The following is a 20,228-nucleotide window of genomic DNA, read 5'->3' as shown; positions in this document are numbered from 1 at the left end:
CCTCCCTCCTTGCCCTGGGAAGGGGAGGGCCCCTGCAGCAGGTGCGGTTGTCCCCCAGCCCCGCCTCCCAGCAAACCCCAGCAACCACTAGCCCAGCAAGGTTCTAGAGAGCAGCCTAGCACAGGCGGCCTGGCAGCAGCCTCCAGGAGCAGACGTGGTCTATTTGGAGGAGTTTGGGGAGGACGACTCGCCTGCAACCCCTGGAGCTGCCCACATGGGGCAGGTTTACACACAAAGGCCACGTCAAGAGGAAGGGGCCATCCGTCTTTAATGCTCTGCTCCCTGGGTTGGAGGACTCAGGACTCCCCCTGCTGCACAAGCCTGCCCCCCACTGAGGCCAGGAGGTTGGGGGCAGTGGGGGGGGGGAGCAGAGACAGGGGGCAGGGAGAGAGGGAGGGCAGGGATGCGGAAGGCTGAGGGAGGTGCTCTGGCAGATTCAGCACCTGGATGGGGAGGCTGGTCTGCACCGTGAAGGGTGAGCGGAGACTGCCCCCCACCCGCCTGTTTTCCTTCCGGACCCAGTTGGAGGTATGGGAGGAGAACTGAGAAGGAAAAAGCCGGGGGTGCCTGGGTAGCTCAGTGGGTTAAGCATCTGCCTTGGGCTCGGGTCATGATCTTGGGGTCCTGGGATCGAGTCCCTTGTGTTGGGCTCCTGGCTCAGTGGGGAGCCTACTTCTTCCTCTCCCTTTGCCCCAACCTGCCCCACTGTGCACTCTTTTTCTCTCTCTCTCGCAAAAAGTAAATAAAATCTTAAAAAAAAAAAAAAAAAAGCAGGCAAGAAAGAAAAGGAAAGAGCGTTCCCACGCCGGGCACGGCGCTGGGTAATGCCAGGCCCAGGAATGACCAGAAATCTTCCTGCAGTCTGGGGACATACTAGGGCTCCAGACATTCTGGTAGGGGATCCCCAAGGTGTCCCTCGGCAGGATCCTGAGTCCCCCAAGCCTCCAGGACAAAGGCCCACTCATACCCGCCCCCACTGGTGACTGGCCTGTTGAGTGTGAGCGCCCACCAGATTGTGGAACCAGTGAACCCCAGGGTCCCCTACCCCCACCCAGCAGGGCCGCCTCCTCCTGGAGCCCAAAGCAAGCAGATCCTCACACACCTAGTGTCCCGGTGTCCTAACCCTCACTGCCTCCAACTCAGGTGTCCTGAGCTGCCGAATGTGGAGGTCTCAAGCCACCATCTAGAGCCTTCTCTCCTGGCCCCTCCTTGAGGTATTTTAGGTCCCAAGAGGGAAAGAAAGCCCTGAAACCTGAGGACAAGCTATCCTTGGTGACATGCCTGAGGTGCGCATTAATAGAAGCCTCGCTCAGGCCCCTGACACGTCTGGGCAGCTGCTCGGCCCCGTCTGGTGTCCCTCAGCCCCGAGGCCAGCCCCCTCTGGCTCAGCCGGATGCACTAAACTTAGCTTCTACCCCTGACTCGGTCTTCGCCGCCACCTCCCCAGCCCAACTGCCACCTGCCTGGGAGACACTGCCACCAGACCGTGCCCAGGGCACCCACTCCTCAGCCACTGCCATGTCCCAGACCAAAGCGCTGAAGGTCCGCGCCACCCTCTTCTGCATCCTGGTGGGCATCGTGCTGGCCATGGTGGCCGTGGTGACCGACCACTGGGCCGTGCTGAGCCCCGAGGTGAAACACCACAATGCCACTTGCGAGGCGGCCCACTTTGGCCTCTGGCGGATTTGCACCAAGCGCATTGTCATGACTGACAGCACGGACAAGACCTGCGGACCCATCACCCTGCCTGGGGGTAACGTACCCACTCTGATCCTGTCTGAGCCCGGCCCTTCCTCACCACCCCTACCCTGGGAAAGCTGCCCGTGGGAGAGAGGGCAGGTCCCCCTGCCTTGGGACAGCAACAGCGCCCAGCCCTCTGTGCCGGGGGAGGAGGATCGGAACTGTGTGCGGTTGTACTGGAGGCCAGAGCCGGTCTGTAAACTGAGACTGTTGGCCTCAAGCTCTTTCTGTACCGCAGAGGGCTCCGGCTTTCCGCCCCGAACACAGGGCTGTGCAGGTGGGACCAGAGGCTCAGGAAAGACTCCGTGGCTCTGCCCCCCGTGGGGGCCTCTCATCCACTCTCTCCCTGCATGGACAGGCTAAGTGGCCGGAGGGACCCATGGGCACTTGCGTTCCGCACCCCCAGGCTGGATCGGCCAGAAAGTGCATACGGTGGGGCACACAGGGCAACGCAGGGCTCCCGGGGATTGTTCTTGAGAGTTTCAGGATAGCCACAGTGAAGGCTGCAGCCAGGTGAGGGCTCTCGCCTGACAGCAGAGGCCACACCTCTGTGGAGCAGGACCTGCTCCTAGACCTGCTTTTTGTCCGAACCATCATTCCAGTGCATTCTCTGAGCTCAGACCCCTGCGGGGTTGGGAAGCATAGCTGCTGCTAAGTTTTAAGTGTGTTCCTCAATTCCTGCCCCCACCCCCAGGGGACTGAACGGCACGTCAAAGGTGGGCTCCTTGTCGGGAGCACCTGGTGTGAGGGTGACCAGACAATTCTGCAAATGGGGAGCCCCCCACATTCACAGCAGACAGAGCCCATGCTGCGGAAAGAGCCCTGCATGGAGAATGGGAGGTCTGGGCTCTGTCACGCAATGCCCACAGCCCCCCAGTGACTCCGGGGTCAACAAAGCCCATTGCAGCCTCTGCTGCCTCCTGTAAAACCCAGGGCTTGGGCTCAGCGACATCAAGTCCCTTCCAGGGCTCCCCGATGTCACTGTAAGGTGGCAGTGGACCAGCCTGAGTACCGGGACCCACCTGATTTCCAGAATCATTCCCCCTGCGATCAGACTGGGTGTTCCTTGAAGCCTGCCTTCTGCGGAAGTTGGTGCTAAGTCCCCGGAGATCTCGCAGTCTGTGTATGGGACAAAGGAGCCCAAACCCCGTTCCTCCACTTGTCTTTTTCCTCCTCCTTTCCCTCCCGCTGGCTCTAGAAAACTCCAGGCTTGCTCATTTCCCCCTAAGATACATGGAAGCCTCGTAAATACCCAGCTGTCTTAGAAACACTGAGTCCCGGGGCTGAGGGCTTTAACGGACATGGACATGTGCTTGAAGGGTATCCGCATAGCTCCCATGCCCACGCTTTTAGCCGAGGCCGAGCACGCTCGTAAACAGACGCATCCCTCAGACAACTCCCATGGGCAGGGCAGGGCAGGGCAGGGCAGGGTGAGGCAGGTTCTTGCTGGCCCATGCATGGGGAGGTACTGCCCCGGTCCAGTCCACCTGTCCTCAGAAGCACCTGCCTTTTAAAAATCTGGTGAGTTTATAGAGCAGATGAGCAGGGAGCTGAGGCAAGCCCGTACAAGGAAGAGACTAACAAGCAAGAGGTTAGCTACAGAGGACCAGCAGGCATGGTTTGGCCTTGAGCCTGACCAGAGTCCCTCTCTATGCCTTCTTCCCCTGGTCCAGAGTGAACCCTCCCTCCCACACTTGTGAGCCCTGCCCTACCTGCCCCCTCCCCGCGACAAGCTTCTGAAGTATGTTCCTGCCTTCTCCCCTCTCCTTTCTCTGCAGATGGACACCTTTTTCCTTCCCCACCCACTTTCCCTGTGCTCTGTGAGATTACTCTCTGCTGGAGGGAGGAAGAGGGTTCATACATGTTCTCTCAAATCTTATTCACGGCAGTAATAACCACAAACACCAACCTAGCACCATCTGCCAAATACTGCTTTCAGTGCCTTCATTTTAACTTTGAACGACACTAGAAAAAATGGCAGAGTAAGAATCTCCAAAAACCCTCTTCTCCATAAAAACAAGGAGAACTCTGGCAAAATTGGTCAGAATACACTCTTTCAGAACGCTGGAAATTAACCAGCCTTGCAGTAATCCAGCAAGTGCTTCTTTGAGAAAAATAGGTGAATTGCAGTAAGAACGGGGAGTTCTGTGATACTTAAACTTGCTCTATTCCTGCTCCCCATTCCCCAACTCTGGCATAGGCTTGAAAACCAACAGCCTGCAAACGCTGAAAGTTTAGCAGCCTGGCAGCCCCCAAAGGGGACAGATGGAGCTGGAGCCCTTTCAAAGCCTCATTCCTGGAGAACTGTCATTATCTGATCTGTCTGGGGGTTCCCTGGAAGTCTCTCCCTTGCAAGGCTGTCTTTATTCGACCTGACGCTGGGCTCAATCAGTGGAAACAGTCTTTTTCTCAGGGGGTATTTGTCAAAAACAATTAGAAAGAATTGTTTAATATTTTTAATTAAACAAATGTTTAATTGTTTAATAGCTGTTTAACATTGCTTCCTGAGGCATTATACAACGGTTAGGGCAAAGAGGAGGCTAACCAAAAAAGCGAGAGAATGAGATGTCCATAGGTGGCTTTGAGAAGCTCCACCGTGTTCCTGAGAATTTAGAAGGCCTTGTGCGTAAGCGTGCTGTATGGTGTACAAGGAAAGGCCTGAAAGGGTCCTAAGCTCTCACCTTGGGCTGATCTTGAGGCTGTGGGCAAGCAGAAAGTTCAAGCTAAGGCAAAAATATACGCTGCTGAGTGGAGCACTTAGCTCTCTGCTTAGCACAGAGCCCCTCAGTAAAGACTGGGAGATGGATTCATTCCAAGCATTTTACAAAATGTGATCTGGTTCCCAAACTACCTGAGCAGAGATTTCAGTGGTCCAGCATGACAAAGGAAACAGACATTACAAAATTAATTAAAGTCGCTCAACAAACAGTAGCAAATGCCAACAAGAACAGACCCTAGGGAAAGGTGGGCCTCTGATTTCCAGAGTGGCTCATCATATTGTTTAAATATTCCAGCTTTAAATTTAAAGTTAAAAAAAAAATCACAAGACATGCAAAGAAGTAAGACAGTATGGCCCATACATAAAGGGGAATAAAACCAATCAACAGATCCTTAAGAAAGCCCAGATGTTGGACCTACAGACTTTAAATCAGAATACATTCAAAGAACTAAGAAAAAGTCTAAACAACAAAATATGAGAATGATGTCTCATAATAGAAATTATCAATAAAGAGATAGAAATTACTGTAAAAGGATGTAATAGCATGAGTTCAAGCCCCATGTTGCACTCTGCCCTGGGCATGGAGTCACTTAAAAAAAAATACTTTGGGGTGCCTGGGTGGTTGTTTAAGTGTCCAACTCTTGGTTTCAGCTCAGGTCATGTTCTCAGGGTCATGAGATCAAGCCCCACATTGGGCTCCACGCTCAGCACAGAGTCTGCTTGAGATTCTCTCTCCCCCTCCCTCTGCCCCTCCTAATTGTGCGCGCTCTCTCTAATAACTAAATAAATCTTTGAAAAAGAACACACACACACAAGAAAATAAACAAAAGTACCTAATAGAAATTCTGGAATTGAAAACTATAATAATTGAAATGGAAAATTCACTAGAAGGTTTCGAGCACAGATCTGAGCAGGTGCAAAAAAGAATAAGTGAACTTGAAGATCGATTGATTGTGATTAGCTAGTGTGAGGAATAGACAGGAAAAAACGAAGAAAAATGAACAGAGCCTCAGAGACCTGCCGGATAGTATCAAATGAGCAATATATGCATAATGGTGGTCCCAGATGGAAGGGCGAGAGAAAGCAGCAGGAAGCAGAAAAGCAGAACAATAATGGCTGAAAAGTTTCTAAATTTGATGAAAAATATTGATCTATAAATCCATGGTGCTTAACGCATTCTAGTAGGATAAATCCACACCTAGAGGCATCATGATCAAAACTGCTGAAAGATAAAGACCCAGAATCTTGGAAGCAGCAAGAAATGACTCATCACATACAAGAGATCTTATTAAGGTAGGATTTACAGCTGATGTTTTTCCAGAAACCATGGAGGCCAGAAGGCAGTGGGGTGACAAAGAGAAATAAAGATGCACTCAACTAATCCTCACAAAATCCTCTATGAGACCTGTACTATTATCATCATTCCACCTCACAGATAAACAAAATGAGTCACAGAGAGGTTGAGTCACTTGACCGGGGTCACACAATTACCATGGCAGAGCAGCTAGAGTTCATGCCCTTAAAATTCTCCTTCTTGGTCACTACATTAGACTACTTCACAACAGCCCAGTAAGGAGGCTCACATTCTTCAGGTGGTTCTCATTCTACATGTGCAAAATCTGAGACTCAGAGTGGCCTTCCCAAAGCTAACCTTGTCACAAGTTCAACACCCAGGGCTCAGATCCAGAGCCCCTTGTCTCTCCAGCCCACTGCCATACAATAACCCCCACGGTACATACAAACACAACTCCAAAAAGCTGCCAATCCAGGCAAACACTTAGGAGGCCAACTTTTGACATGACATGGTTTGAAAGACGCTCAACTAGGAGCTGGTTCCATAGAGGAGACTTTCCAAGGTCCCACTGAACCACAGAACGCTGGAGGCTCTGAGGACATAAATTGTCTAATCTGGTTTTTTCCCACAGACCCAAAGAGCTTTAGAAGAACAGTCATGCAAAGATCGACATCTGAGGTTAATTCTAACACCTTCAGAGTAAGAGTAGGGCCTTACCCTCAGGAGAGGCTGTCTGTCTGAAAGCCCAAGTGAATCACCCCAGAGGGGACATCCCCTGCTTTTGGATTGGGCAGAATGCTGTTTGTCTCAGGCTCTATCTCTCCAGGCTAAGGCAGCAGACTGCCCCAGTACCCCACTTCCCATATGGCCTGTCCTCTCCTCCAGTACCTGGTGCAGGAACTGGAGCCATAGGAAAGAGCATCAAGAATTTCAGGGACTCCCTTTCCCATCCACATGAGCCCATGCTAGAGATCCAGGCCATAACCAGACACCCCCACCCCCCGCAAGAGAACAGCAATGCTCTGACCTTCTGGGCTTGGGTCTTGGGGATTTCTTCAATCCACTGGACAAAAGTTCTCAATCTGAGTGGTAAGGGGAGACAGAGCATAGAGAAACCACTGTCGGGAGCACCAAGAACTACTTTTACAAAAAAGGGTGAAAACAGCCCTGGCATTGATGCAAGTAACAAGTAAGTGAACTATTTTTTTTTTCCAATGCTTAAGTCACTAGTTCCTTAGTTTTGTGTCAACCAACAACGTATTTTTTTTTTTTAAGATATTAAAATCTGCATCAACCAGCACTGGGTACACTGATACATTCTCAGTGATAACCCAGAAGTACCCCTTAATCACAGAAGTTATCCCAACTATCAGAGGAAACCTGCATTAACTTAAGTTCAGGTTAGAGTCAAACATGCCTTTTGTTGTTGTTGTTTCAAATGGGCAGTTAGATATAGTTGTGTGTTATCATTCCCTTAACCAGAATGCTTGTTTAGCCAGGACTCTCCAACCACAGTCAAGCTTAATAGCTGAATTCACCATATTATTTTTAAAGATTTATGTTTGTTGAGAGAGAAAGCAGAGGAGAGGGGCAGAGGGAGAACGAGAGCCTTAAGCAGACTCCAAGCCCAATGCAGAGCCGGACATGGCATTCAGTCTCATGACCCCAAGATCACGACCTGAGCTGAAACCAAGAGCTGGACACTCAACTGAGCCACCCACGTGCCCTGGGTTCACCATATTTTTTAAGGAATAACCTACTTAAATTTTTAGACCACTGAGTCTTATGACGGTATATGACAGACATTTCTGGAATACCGAAAAATAGAAATACAAACGTTAGAGTCGCCATGGGCCTTTTGCAGAGACAAAGGAAGCCGGGGGAACTTTCAACTTCCTGAGTATTAGTCCGAGATCATCACCCTGACATTGAAATCGCCACTAACTTGATCCAAAGCACTTGCTTCTTTGGCAAGCCCCCAGTGAAGGGGCTATCATCCATGAAGACCAAGCTCAAAGCCCTGAGCTTTGTGCAGTTCTGACGGAAGCTCAGGAAAGGCATGGAAGGACGTCAGAAAGGCAGAAGCAGGAGGACTCAGAACCTACACAGTTGTCAGAGAGCTACCACTGCCCTTCTCCTCCAAGCCCCTCACCTGTGACTAAGTGGCCCACACCAGACCTGTCTCTGGTGTCCTTCCTTTTCAAGCTGCTCTCGATGCCGAGTGTACCCAGAACCCTGCAGACAAAGGGGCAGAAGCGAGGTCTGCCCACCTCAGCAGGACACTGCGCAACCTTCGGTGACACGGGCAGATGCTCAGCTTGATTTTTCCTGAATGAGCATCTGGTTGGTGCTGGAAGTGTCTGAAATGGTACCTGGGTCTAACATGTCCCCCAACCCCTGCTGGAGTCATCAGGGACCATGAAGGGGTTTGTGGTCTTATATGGGCAGCCATGGGGCCCTCGAGCTGATGTTACCCCAAGGTTCAGGGCAGAAGACACTAGCCTAGCTCATGTGCTAAGTTCAAGAGAGGGGACAGGGTTAGCCCAACCATTCTCTTGCCCTAAGCTCAGCCCGATCAGAGAGCAGCGGAGCCTTCCGGATGCCTGGTGTGGGAATCCCTCCCATTGGGTGTCTCCTATTCCACACAACGTGATATCATGTAATAGGGGAGGAGAGGGAGTAGGAGTGTCCCTGGGTCACTGAAGGGGAAAATCTCCCCAAGAAAATCCACAGGCAGGCTTCCTCAGACATGCAGCATCCCACTATAACCCGAGCTAAGACGGGTTTCATGCATACGGCGGTCTGTCAGGCCGGAGCCTGCCACCGATCTGGGGTTGGGGGGAGGCTGACAACACTCCCTCGGCGACAGCAGCCCAGCAGCCCGGAGCTGCCCAATAGCTCCATGCTTTGGGCTCTGATGGGCCTTCATCTCACGGCCCTTCGCTCCAAAAGCTTTTAACTCCCGGATTGCGAGTAGTCAGGGAGGCAGCTGACCGTGAAATACACTCGAATCCAGTCAATTCTTTTCAGAGGGTTTTCAATGACAACTGAAATTGGCCCTTAAAGAATGAAACAGAAATGGTCCTTTGTCCAGAGGGAGACACACGGCGACTTACGACAGAGCAAGAGCCATTCTGAAGCAGTGATTTAAAAGAATCTAGAGCTAATAATCTAACGAATAGAAGAGAGCTGCATTATGTTTTAAAATAGCACCGGAAGCTGTGAGAGAGAAAAGAACAGCATTAATCTGACATCACCGCCCGGCATTCAGACACTCCAGGTAACTCTGCTCGAAAGGAAAGTGATTTAAATATAGAAGCTCAGAGAGATGGCTGTTTACCTCGCAGAATATTTACTGCTGCTAAACCCGGCTCATCTCCAGGGGTCATTTCCTTCTCCATCATGGGAGGAGCAGCAACCCTGACACTGGGGGAAGGGAGGACTGGGAGGCCATAGGCTTAAGTGGCAATAAGATGACTTAGGTCACATAGAAGAAAGCCTGCAGACCAATGAAAGCTATGATTTGGCAACACCCCTGGTAACTTTCCAAAGGACACCCAGCATCAATAATCATCTCAGTAATTTAAACATAGCCTGAAAGTGAAGAAATGAATGCACAACCTAGAGGCCATCTAAACGAGGAGTGGAGGTGTTTTCTACGGAGCGTCACGGACCCACAGGAAGAAGAAATCAATGGAGGGCCTCACACAAATAAAAAGCAACCCAATTTAATTTTTTTAAAAAGAAACACAAAATAATATATATTTTTAAGACAACCATTCACCTACTTCCTAAAAACAGAGTAAAGGATATTAAACTGTACTCAATAAGCAGTATGAATATCCTTTAATGTCAAGTTACAAGAGAAATTAAGGGAGAAAAATGGAAAATAAATTATGCCTGAAATTGTGTTTAAAACCAGCACGAATCTCTTTGTTCTGAATCCTTCCTCTGGGCCCCATCAAATCCAGATTTTTAGTCCTGCTGTTCACACATCTTCTATAGAATTTTTGACACTAATCCACTAGAACAAGCACCTGCCAAGGGAGGTTGTGTCTGGTCACAGGTGTGAAGGGTCTGATGAAATGACATAATGGTCGCTCACATTTGGCCCTTAAATGGAAGTTCCCTACCCTCCACCCAAATCCATCCATTGGTCCACTCAGAAAATCTCTCTGTGGGGCATTTTAAGAAACCTGGAGCAGGGCTTTCCAAACTGGGTGAGCATCAGAATCTTCTGGAAAGCTTTTGAAAAACATCACTTGCTTCACGGTCACACCCAGTGCATGATGTTGGTGTGATCAGGCTTTCTCAAACTCAGCCCTACTGATAGACTGAAGCCAGTTAATTCTATGCTGTGAGGGGCTGTCCTGAAGTTGCAGGGTGATTAGCAGTATTCCGGGCCTCTATCCTCTACATGCCAAGTTACCCCTGACAGTTGTGACTCCAAATGTGTTTCCAGACCTTCCCCAACAAGGCCCAGGTGAGAACCACCATCTGGCCCTTTGTAGCTGGTATTCCCTGCCCCCCTCCCCGGAAAAACCTGTTCCTGAGCCTCAGTTATCCCATCTGCCTAATGGGCTCACTACCCCCAGTACTCTGCCCTCTCCACTCCATCAGTCTTTGCTTCCTGAAGATCTCCTAGCCTCTTATGAAACCCCCTTATCCTACTGAAATTTTGGTGTAAGGGTGGAGAAAGATGTTTGTTTTGGCTCAGATTCTGGGTTTAGGGTGAGAAGGGCCCCTGGGGGGGTGATATCACACTCACCCTCTCTTGGTGGAGCCTCTGGCGGGTCTGCCGGCTTTTGGGCTCAACTCACAGGCTGTCTCCCTCCTTTGCAGAGAAAAACTGTTCCTACTTCAGGCATTTTAACCCAGGCGAGACCTCGGAGATCTTCGAAGTCACTACTCAGAAAGGTGAGTGGGGTGGGCGAAAGCAGGGAGGGTCGGGAAGAGAGCCCCCAGGCCAGACGGCTGAGCCACAAAGTCATTTGACCCAAAAGCCCTGTCTTTGCCGCCTGCGAGGGAAAGCGGCTGAGCCTGACTCTCTGCGCTCTGAGAGCACAACCCCAGTGGCCGGCAATCCGGAGGGAGCCTGGAAGGAGACGTTTCCTGGAAGGCCCCGCAGTCGTCTTCCTGCCGGGCGCCGGGAGGGGGGGGGGGGGAGGCCGGAGTGACCGGGAAATGGAACAGGACTCCAGCGCCCGGTGCTGGTCTTCAGGGCGGATCAGAGCCCGCGGGGAGCTGATTCCCTCTGTGACTGCCTGTACCCCGCCCCATGGGGGGAACCCTGGGAGCGGTCCAGGGGGTCTCGGAGCGCATGTGCCGCAGGGACCTTCTCGGCACGGCTGTGGGCACACAGCGCGCACACATGAGCATGCCCGCTCGGTCAGTCTCTGCACATGCGGGGCGCGCGCGCGCACACACGATCACGCACAGGGCTCTGGAACAAGCCACCCCTGCTGCGGCTGCTTGCCGCCCGAGGCTCCCTGGCTCCCAAGAAGCTTTGTGCTCCAGAAAGGTCTGCGGCCACGTGCGCCCCCGTCCCCACCGCCTGCTGCCAGGCCTCTGTCCCCCACCGAGGGGGAACCTGTAGCTTCGCCACTACCCCCACCCCGGGAGTGGGAAGGGGGCCTGTTGTCCCCGCTGTGTGACTCTGAGTTTGGGGTTTCGTCGCGGACCCTGGGGACCATGGCTCCCGAGAGCCATGGGCACAAGGACGCGCCGCACCAGCCGTCCGGCCGCCGAGAGGCCGCCGCTGAGCCGCGGTGCCGCGCCCGCCCCTGTCCCGCAGAATACAGCATCTCGGCCGCCGCCATCGCCGTCTTCAGCCTGGGCTTCATCATCATGGGGACCACGTGCGCGCTGCTGTCCTTCCGGAAGAAGCGGGATTACCTGCTGCGGCCCGCGTCCATGTTCTACGCCTTCGCAGGTAGCGCGGGTCCCCTCCCCACCGGCCCGGGCGAGGGAGCGCGGCCGCCGGCTCTGCGGCCACCAGGGGGTGGGGAGCCAGCCGGGCCGAACCGCAGCCCCCCCCCCACCCTCGGGGACGCCGATCCGGGCCGCCTGTGCGCTCTGCGCGGGCATCGGTGGCGCGGAGAGCCAGGCTGGTCGCCAGCACCGACTGGAAGGATCGAGACGCGGCTCACGCGCGGGGCGGGCGGCGGGCGGGACCCCGGCTCCGAGCTGGGCCTGGGCGCTCTTGGCACCGGCCCTGAAGGTCCCGCTCCGCCCCAGGCCTGTGCATCTTCGTGTCGGTGGAGGTGACGCGGCAGTCGGTGAAGCGCATGATCGACAGCGAGCACACCGTGTGGATCGAGTACTCCTACTCCTGGTCCTTCGCCTGCGCCTGCTCCGCCTTCATCCTCCTCTTCCTCGGCGGCCTGGCTCTCCTGCTCCTCTCCTTGCCTCGAATGCCCCAGAACCCCTGGGAGTCGTGCATGGACGCCGAGCCCGAGCACTAGCCCTCCCGGAGCCCCAGCCCCAGCCCCGCCTTGGGGCTTTCCCTTCGGGAAGCTGAGCCTGGCCCAGAACGTTCTAGAGAGGAGGCGGGAGATTTCCCTGTCCTCGGTCCCACCTACCCCACGACGACCGCTGCCGCTTCCATCTCTGAGCCCTTCTCTGGGCTGTGACAGGCTCCCCCGGGAATCCAGCAAGTGGACACGGTCCACACCTGCCCGGGGTGGGAGGGGGACAGCGGGGCTGGCAGGGGCGCAGGTGTCTGGTGAGGACCCACCTTCCCCTGGAGCTGCACGTGGGCCTCGCTGAGCCAGCTGTCTTTAATAAGCAGGGTCCAGGTGTCCTCCCTGAGCCCTATAGGGACGCCCTGTGCTCATTTGCCAGTCCCGGTGCTGCCTGTGCAAATAGCCAGCCCCTCCCTCCTTCTCTGGGACAAGACACCCTTTCCAGTGAACTGAACGTTCCCTCCTTGGTTTCCAAGACACCTGAGGAGCATTTTTTAACTGGGTAGAGTCTGACTATGTTTGAAATAAAAGCTCTTTGAAAACTTACCTTTTCCTTGCACCTTGCATACAAATTGCTTGGTTGGATTCCTGACCTTAGATGGCCCAGGGGCCCCATGACCCTGACGTGGGAAGAAAAGCATGTCCCCCTGGCGTTGTTCCCTACTTTTGTAGGGAAGCAGGTGCATGATGGGGAGGGGGGGTGACGGGATAACGGGGTCTTGCTTACCAGTAAGACTTAGAGGTTCTGAATTCCAGCTTGGGTCGCTGGGCCCTGGGATTTTCTCTGGGAGAAACCAGAGACAATCTGACTAGGCAAGGGTGTTAAAAATAAGGAGGGGTTATTTCCAGAGCCCCAGCATGCCAGCCTCCAAGTGCTAACACAGCACTTCAGCGGCAGCACGACCCGGGTCTGATTTCAGATGCTGGATTTTTGTTGCAATGAACATCAGGAAGCAGGGCTTAGCAGTTAGACACCTAGGGTCCCCCGGAGTGTCGTAATTTACAGTTTCTACCTTCCAAACCCCATCCTTTTCACCCAACCCTCAGAAATGGGAAGTCAGACACAGGTGGCAGAGGGGATCCTCGTGCTCCTTGCCTTGAACACGCACCAGCAGTCCTGGGGAGCCCTCATTCCTCTACAGCAGGGGTGGCAAACTTGGCCGGCAGGGCCACACCTGGCCTGCCGCCAGCTGTGATATAGTCTGCAAACTAAGAATGGTTTTTACAATTTTAAATGGTTTTTAAATATCAGAAGAGGAGCGCCTGGGTGGCTCATTGGGTTAAGCCTCTGCCTTCAGCTCAGGTCATGATCTCAGGGTCCTGGAATCAAGTCCCACATCGGGCTCTCTGCTCTGCAGAGAGCTTGTTTCCCCCTCTTTGCCTGCCTCTCTGCCTACTTGTGATGTCTCTCTGTCAAGTAAATAAAATCTTTTTAAAAAAACCAATAGAAGAATATTTTGATATTTGGAAAGTACTTCCATTTCATTGGCCGTATAATAAAGTTTTATTGGAACTGTCAAGGAAAAAATTGCTCAAGGATGCCTGGGAGGCTCTGTTGGTTGAGCGTCTAGCTTGGTTTGGCTCAGGTCATGATCCCAGAATCCTGGGATCGAGCCCCGCGTCGGGCTCCCTGCTCAGCTGGAAGCCTGCTTCTCCCTGTGCCCCTCTGTCTCTCTCTGTCCCTCTCTGTTTCTCATGAATAAACAAATGAAATCTTCTTTAAAAAAGAAAAGAAAAAAAAATCACTCAAGTGGTAAGGGCGTATTTTAATCAGTAATAAATTCTTGCAATAGGGAAGAATCCGGTATAAACCGTGACAAGCCGTCTGGCTTACACTACCTTACCCTTTCTGGAAAGAGTTTGCTGAACCCTTTTCTGGAGTAACCGTACACTCGTCAGTCAACTAATTCACCTCTTGCTGTTCCCGTCGGTGACAGGAGAGCCAAGGGACCCATTCGTTCTTAGAACAATTTAAAAGGAAGAAGCTAGGGGCGCCGGCTGGCTCAGTGGGTTAAAACCTCTGCCTTCAGCTCAGGTCATGATCCCAGGGTCCTTCCATTTCAGTGTCTGTATAATAAAGTTTTATTGGAACTGTCAAGGAAAAAAGTGACTCAAAGATGCCTGGGAGGCTCTGTTGGTTGAGCGTCTGCCTTGGTTCGTCTCAGGTCATGGTCCCAGGATCCTGGGATCGAGCCCTGCATCGGGCTCTCTCCTTAGCGGGGAGCCTGCTTCCCCCTCTCTCTCTGCCTGCCTCTCTGCCTACTTGTGATCTCTCTCTCTCTCTCTCTCTCTCTCGGTCAAATAAATAAATAAAATCTTAAAAAAAAAAAAATGAAGAAGCATGAGTCTGGGGACATCTGGCGGGTCTCGTGGTAGGGCTTGTCCAGATGCCTCCCTGTTGTCTCAGGGGTTTGGGCTGGGCTTGAGGGGCTGGCCTGGGAGCCTGGGGGACAGAGAGCACAGCCCAGCCTTCTCTGCAGCCCTGGGCGGTGCAAATGGCTGGCACATGATTGTGAAAGCAAAAGGATCAAAGAGAGCAGGGTGACAAAATGTCAGGAAGCCAAAGCCGGGACCTGCAGAGAAGGGGGGTGGGGCAGGTGAGTCCTGGAGGACAATGCATGGCCCCACGTGGCCCTACAGCCCCCCCGTGGGTCACTGTCCCAAAGAGGCAGAGACAGAACCCGAGAGCAAACATGCTGCAGGTAAGAGAACGGGAAAACGCAAGTCTGGGCCAGCCAGGGAGTTCGGGCCGCAGTTTAGGAGTAGGAAGGAAGACAGATGACCTCATCCCACAAACTCCATTTTGGAAGTCAGTGTTCTCATCGGTGTGCATTTTACACCCTTACGTGGGCGCCCGTGTTTTCAACACCACAGACCCCCTCTGAGTGGAATACCAGCCGAACAGATCACGTTTGGTTTCCCAGGACTTGAACTCTTTCGAGAGTTTCCTAGGTGCGCCCGAAACTGCTTTGCACACAAAAGCATCCGAGGGAAGCTGGCAGAGACCCACGCATGATCGCATCTGCTCCAGCTTCTGCCGGGGGGAGAAATATGTCACAATAAGGCAAAACAGAGCCCTATGCCAAAAGAGAAGCAGATCCACCAAACCAAGGAAGGAAAACGGGCTTCTCTCCCCGGCCCACTGACCTACACTTGCCAGGAAGGCGGTCGGTCCACAAGGGGCAGTCGGTCCATCTTCCTCCGCTTGGGTCCGGCTGGGGACCCTGCAGGGTATTCCCTGGGGTGCAGTCAGACCACGCTCTGAGGACCCCCCAAGCTAAGCTATCACACAGGGCTTCCACCCCCTCCCTTGGGTTGTGTGCATGTCACCGCCACCGGATCAAGGTCTCACACACCTTCACTCTCTCGGCTCTTTAGAATTCACTGGATTCCCTGAGGACCCAGGACTAGCCATTCGGTTATGGAGAAATATTTGCGTGTGAGATTTCTTTTTTTTAACTGTGGTAAAATACACAAAGCATAACATGTACCATCTTAACCATTTTTTTTTTTTTAAAGACTCATTTGCTTGAGAGAGAAAGAGTGGTGGGGAGGGGTAAAGGGAGAGTCTGCACTGGGCGGGGAGCCTGACACGGGGCTCCATCTCACAACCCTGAGATCACGACCTGAGCTAAAACCAAGAGTCGGACGCTCAACTGACTGGTGCTCCCCCCACCATCTTAGCCACCTCTAAGTGTGCAGGTCAGTAACGTTAAGCACATTTACATTGTCATGTGACCCATCTCCAGAACTCTCCATTGTCCTGAACTGAAACTCTGCCTCTACTAACCAACTCCCTGCTCCCCACTCCCAAGCCCGGGGTAACTACCATTCTCCTTTCTGTCTCTATGAAGTTGGCTACTCCAGTGAAATCATACAGTTTTTGTCCTTTTCTGTCTGGTTAATCTCACTTAGCATTCTCCAGGTTCATCCACGTGGGAGCCTGTATCAGAATCTCTTTCCTTTTCAAGGCTGAGTAGTATTCCATTGTATGGCTGATTCTACCACGTTTCGCTGATCCATTCATCCGCTAATGGACACTTGGGGGCTGCCACCTTCTGGCTCTTGTGAATAATGCTGCTGTGAACATGGGCGTTCAAGTGTGTCTTCATGACTCTGTTTGCAATTCTTCTGGATATCTACCAAGTGTGACATTTCTTAAGTCAAAACTATTGCAGTGCTGTGAATTGTGTAAGACTGATGATTCACAGACCTGTACCCCTGAAGCAAATAACACATGATGTTAATTTTTTTTTTAAAAAAAGGAAAGGAATAAAAAAACTATTGGAAAATATCCATGATGAATACCATATCGAGGCTTTATGTGAAGACGGGTCCAAATTATTGCTTTGTCCTACTGTCATGCTCGTGGGGCGTGGCATCACGGGGGAAAGTAGCCACAACCGTCCCCATGTACACAGGAGAAAACTGAAGCGAGGCTGCTGCTTTGCCAATGTCTAACCAGGACCCTTTACCAGTCAGTCCTCACCTGACCTCTGTTCAGTAAGCGGGGCAGGGGAGGGGAGACATCTCACCCTCTCTTTGGCTAACTCATAGAAGGTCCTGGCCAAGCAGTTTGGCGCTTACTAATCCCTCCTTGAGACTAAAACTTTCAAGGACCCGGGTCGACCTCTATTTTTCCTGACTGCCCCAATAAAGTTGGATTTTAACCCCATCATCCTGCAGCAATATTTCCCCTGCCAGCGTGGCCTGTCCCATTTGGATCAAATATTTTATTTACAAATTCATTTCTAATTTATATCCTGCCCACCTTCAGAAAAGATCTGAAGCAGAGGCAGGGACAAAGAAACCCACGACGTGGAACGTATCCATTACACTGATGGCTGCTGTTCAGGTAGGGATGCAGCTGCCTACAGCCCCCTCTTGCCCACATTTCATGGTGACCCCTGTTTGCAGCCTCTGAGGCCATAAATCCATCCCCACACAAGGCATGGCTCCTGCAGCAGCATTTTATACTTTGAGCCTCTGCTCCTTCTAGAAATTCCCCGTATTTTTCTCTTTGCCCTCTTTTTCTTTACAGGGTTCCTGCTCTTCCCACCCACCCCTTACGCTGGCGGGTTTCCAAGTCTCCCAACTTCAGCCTCCTCATCCCACATGACAGTGGCTGAGAAATGTCACCCTTTCCCCAGCCCTAGGCGCCCATCCCGGCCTGTGCCTCCTTCTCTACCCCAGACCCTCCAGAGCACCCCAGACACAGATGTCCAGACCCAACCTCTCACTTCTTAGCCAAACCTCCCCTCCATTTTTTGTTGCTTCCGTTGGATGGCGTCTTGCCTACCCGTCCGCCCAAGCCACGAACTGCTGTCGATCCTCGGACAGCCCCCCGGCTTGCTCACCGGACAGCCCCCCGGCTTGCTCACCAAGCCCGCTTCACAGACCCTCCTCCTGAAGCGACTCCCAAGCCCACACCCTCGTCTTGGTCCCTGGCCGCCGCCCGGGCCGGCTGAGGCCAGGCTCCGCCACCCTGGGTGCTCAGCAGTGGCCACCAAGGGAGACTTTTCCAGACACACCCGGCCGTCCCCATCTCTCACATACGCGATGTCCTTTGCTTAACCGAGTATGCGCTTCCAGAGCGTCTCCATTTCCTTCTGATGCTGTAACAAACCACACAAACTCCATGGCTAAAAATAACACATTTATTCTGTTACAGATCTGGGGGCAGAAGTCAGAAATGACTCTTACACGGCCCAAACCAAGGTGCTGGCAGGGCTGGCTCCTTCGGGCAGTCCGGGTGGGGACGTCCAGCTCCTAGCGGCCGCCTCCCTTCCCTGGTGTGTGCGTCATTCCGACCCCTGCTTCTGCCATCACGTCTGCTTCTCTGACTTTGGCTCCCGCTGCTTGCCTCTAATTAGGACCTTTGCGCTTGTCCTGGGCCCGTCCAGATAATCCAAGATAATCTCCCCATCTCAAGATCCTTAACTTAAATCACATTGGCCAAGTCCCTTTCTTTCACAAAAAGTCCCAGGTCCCTGGGGTTAGGAGGAGGGCCGAGGGTCTCCGGGCGTGAGGATTCGGATGCGGACATCTTTGGGGGACCACAATTCGGTCATCGCCGTTGCGTGCCCGCGGGAAGGCGGGATCGCGCCCGGTCCTGTCCTTCAGGAGTTGACAGTTCATGGTGGAGGATTTAAAACTGAAGAGCCAGGGGTTTGGGGCCGGTCTCGGCAGCACAGAAGGCGCAGGGCCTGCCCCTTTCCTGAACCTACTATTCCACAGGGCCCCGCTCAGACATCACAAGGTGGCATGTTCTCCCTCATGCAAAATTCATGCTTCCCTCCTTCTTGTGCCCTTGACCCTGTGCTCACTCACGGTCCTATGACTTACCCCATTCCGAGCAATTTGCCGGGTTAGAAACTCTTTAAAGGGCGGGGCTCTACTTTCTTCGGAATGATCCCAGCAGCTAGAACCTTCCCAGCAGCTAGAACCTTCCCCACAGCCTTCCCTCCAAACCCTCCGCATAGTGCCCCATAGACCATGCTCGGTGCCCACCCCCCCGGGCTGCGCTGGTGACCCCCGGGCCGCGCTGGTGAGGGAGACAAGAGTGGGGAGGCCACGGAGGAAGACGGACAGGGAGGCCTCAGGGAGCCGCTTGAGGTGAGAGAGAGCTTGGCAGAGCTCTGGTCCCCGGGCCTCGGGTGTCCGCAGCCGGAGTGGTCGGTCCCCACGCTCGGCCCAGGCTGCGGGGCTCCGGGTGGAGGGGGACGTCGGGGCCAGAGCACTGCAGCCGGCAGCCCCGGGGAACAGACAGGTTTCCAGAAGCGCTTGACTGAAAGGCTCAAAACTACTTGTAATTACGCTGGATCACGCACATCCCCGCTCCCCACCACCCTCCCAGAATAGTTTTCTCTTCTGCCCTGTTAGCAGCAGCGGCCCAGGGGGATGATGTGAGCCCTCACAGGCCTCCAGGGTCACCCCAAGGAGGAGGAGGTCTGAGTCATCAGAGAAAGCCCGGCTTACCCACCTTCCAGCCATTCCCCGTTACTTTTGTCTCGGGTTATGTAACCGGCTTTCAGCCCGGTCAGGAAGCTAAAAGGATTTGAACCCTCAAAACCTTCCCTTAGAAGCGCCTCCGCCCAGAGCACCCACTCCCGTTCAGCTTTGTAAAAACACGGACACGTCTGGCTTGCAGACGGATGAAAGCCTGAGCAGCAGGTGGGTTTGGGGGAGCGGCACAGAGCCACCCACTCCCTGACTTCGGCCCCTTCCCTCCTGGCTCCCTCTCAAGTCTTTCGCACACAAAGGGGACAAGACCCTAAAGACTAATTAGAACATTTCCAAGTTCCCCTTGCGAGGTCTCCAAATTGCCAGGTGCTCCGCTCATAGCCAGATGCCTCGAGACTGCGACCAAAAGGCAGACACCCCATTTTCTCCTCCCCTTTGCTTTGCCAGGGAGCCCAAAGCCCGCCAGCCACGCCCACCTTCCAGAATCCTTTGTTGCCTCCCCCGAGCACCTCGCCAGAGCCACGTTCTTCCCGGGGATTGGCATCACAGTTTCCCGAAACAGTGGCTCAAATCAATTTGTAGGGCAGCAGTTTTAATGAGCTAAGAGTGGGATAATGCCATGGATTTTGCAAGCTGTAGCTTCTGTTCAATTTAATTACCGCCCTCTGTGGATTTATAACCAACCAGAGCTGGCTTTGGACGAAAGGGCATTTCATCACTTTCCCCAGCTCTGCAGGGCCGGTATGCGCTGGCGGACTGGGACAAGCTAAAGCAGGCAGCATCCATCAAAACTGACATGACCAGGGCACCTGGGTGGCTCAGTGGGTTGGGGCCTCTGCCTTCGGCTCAGGTCATGATCCCCGGGTGCTGGGATCGAGCCCCGCGTCGGGGGTCTCTGCTCAGCGGGGAGCCTGCTTTCACCTCTGTCTCTATCTGCCTACCTCTCTGCCTACTTGTGATCTCTGCCTGTCAAATAAATAAATAAAATCTTAAAAATAAAAAAAACTGACATGACCAGGGCATCTGGGTGGCTCAGTAGGTTAAGCCG

General features: G+C 53.2%; 1 protein-coding gene across 1 annotated transcript; it reads left to right on the top strand.

Annotated features, from left to right (window-relative positions):
• Nucleotides 1-1,518: 1,518 nt before the first annotated feature.
• CACNG1 (calcium voltage-gated channel auxiliary subunit gamma 1) lies at nt 1,519-12,217 on the top strand (the record flags this gene model as incomplete). The annotated part of the gene is made up of 4 exons (XM_082706788.1): nt 1,519-1,753; nt 10,596-10,670; nt 11,548-11,685; nt 11,991-12,217. 4 exons carry the CDS (start codon nt 1,519-1,521, stop codon nt 12,215-12,217), a joined length of 675 nt encoding a protein of 224 aa, XP_082562914.1.
• Nucleotides 12,218-20,228: the final 8,011 nt, after the last annotated feature.

The sequence above is a fragment of the Mustela nivalis genome, assembly GCF_964662115.1.
Source record: "Mustela nivalis genome assembly, chromosome: 17".
Lineage (NCBI taxonomy): Eukaryota > Metazoa > Chordata > Mammalia > Carnivora > Mustelidae > Mustela > Mustela nivalis.
Note: the sequence above shows the minus strand (reverse complement) of the source record. Positions and strands in the feature narration are given on the sequence as shown.